Here is a 1,883-nt window from a genome sequence, read left to right as displayed (position 1 = left end):
ATATTGGGTCTTATTTCCCTTAAGCGATCTTCCTTTCTCTAAAGCATTTAGTCTGTTTTGTAAACCTTTATTTATTTACTCTTGGATCATATGAGCGAGACTAATATCCCTAGACAGTTGATTTACATGGTGGGCAGGGCAAAAAAAGTTAACAATTACTATTAGTGCAGTGATTCTTGACATGAGAGCAAAGACACTTGGCACGTTTAAGGGCCAGGCACCGCAATGATTTGCCTAGCTTCTGAAAACTTTAACAGGCAATAAAACCTACGATGGTTGATGTACGATTGCAAAATCAGTAACATCTATTAACTCCCCATTCCCCACGCCTGACAAGCAAAGCAGCAGAATGTCTCTGGGGTTTAACCAGTTCTCTAAGGGTTAAACAGTTCTTAAAGTCTTCTCTGCTGTGGAAACGGCTGGCTGGCTCCTTGGTGCTCTTGCCGGGGGGCCCTCAATGAAGATGCAGATGACATCCCTCTTTCAGGTGGGTCTTCGGTGTGTAAATGATAATTTGAGGAACTATTTTGAGGTTATTTAGAGTGGTTTAGACTGTGGATGATTCTCAGATATAAAATAATGTTCTGTTACCAGTAAGTAGATTAGGGGAAAGAATGAGTGCCTCTGTGTAGGCTACATATTGCTACAGGGTCTGTCACTGAATTTTGTAGAACAGTTTTAGGTGTTACGAGGTTGTTCAGTCTTCTAATTCTGCTAGTTAGCATGAATGATTAAGGACTGCTAGGCAGTCTGCATTCACATTTTATGTATTTAACTCTGATTTATTTGATTAATATTGTCTTTAAACTTTTACCTTCAATAGAGTGAAAGCTTTTAGAACTTTACAAGAAGCTCTCAAGTGTAACTATGAACACTGGCAGATCTGGGAGAACTACATCCTCACCAGCACAGATGTTGGGGAGTTCTCAGAAGCCATTAAAGCTTACCACCGGCTCTTGGATTTACGGGACAAATATAAAGATGTTCAGGTGGGAGATACATATTTTACTATTTCTGTTTGTGTTTGTTATAGACTTTATTATATAAATTGTGTTCTTGATTGTACACAGAAAATATTGTCAGAAATCAGTAAAGTATGAAGTCTTGGTGGTGGTGGTGGTGTGCCGTGGAATTGTTTCAGACTCACAGCCATCCTGTACAGGGTTTCCAAGACTGTAAATCTTTACAAGAGTAGAAAGCCTCATATTTCTCCGCAGAACAGCTGGTAGTTTCGAACTGCTGACTTCGAGGTTCACAGACCGATATACAACCACCACGCTACCGGAGCGCCTTGGCTGTATATTAATTATCACTGCTTTCCCTTTGAAACAACTGTGATCCCTTCAGTATAATTAGTGGATTCCAAAGGTAAAACTTTAATCCACTAATTAAACATGCCAAATCAAATTTTCACTGTAATTTTAAGAGCATTTATTTAGAAACCTTTCACGAGACTTCTGTAAGAAAGAACAAAGGACTAATTTTTGTTTTGAGTAGTTAGTTGTCAGTTGATACAAATAATTCTGAAGTAAAAATGTATCGGTCTTTCAGTTTTTTTGTGAAGAACTATAAAAGAAGCAAAGCTTATTAATGTAAAGAATGACATAGGATTATGGTTTTTTTCTTTAGTTTCTCCAACCTCAATTCTGAATGCATAGAAGTGCATTTTTAAATGTAATTAATTATTTTTTAACTTTTCATTGTGAATTGAGTGAAGGTTAATAGACAAGATCATCAGCTTTACATTCAACAAATTATATGATTATAGTTTGATTTTTATCCCCTAGCTGCAAAAGCAAGTTATCCTACTTCCTCCTGGTGGCTTCCCTTTTACATTTTGTAGTTCACAAAGCAGCAAAGCAAAAGTATTTGATGTACACATA

General features: G+C 37.0%; 1 protein-coding gene across 1 annotated transcript in view; it reads left to right on the top strand.

The window, feature by feature from the left end:
- Positions 1 to 1,883, top strand: part of LOC102830147 (tetratricopeptide repeat protein 27-like) — a 310,736-nt gene that overhangs the window by 285,246 nt on the left and 23,607 nt on the right. The window contains exon 15 of the mRNA XM_006835274.1: positions 824 to 989. Coding sequence (XP_006835337.1) covers positions 824 to 989 — 166 coding nt within the window. The remainder of the gene's footprint in view (positions 1 to 823; positions 990 to 1,883) is intronic.

The sequence above is a fragment of the Chrysochloris asiatica genome, unplaced genomic scaffold, assembly GCF_000296735.1.
Source record: "Chrysochloris asiatica unplaced genomic scaffold, ChrAsi1.0 scaffold00016, whole genome shotgun sequence".
NCBI lineage: Eukaryota > Metazoa > Chordata > Mammalia > Afrosoricida > Chrysochloridae > Chrysochloris > Chrysochloris asiatica.
Note: the sequence above shows the minus strand (reverse complement) of the source record. Positions and strands in the feature narration are given on the sequence as shown.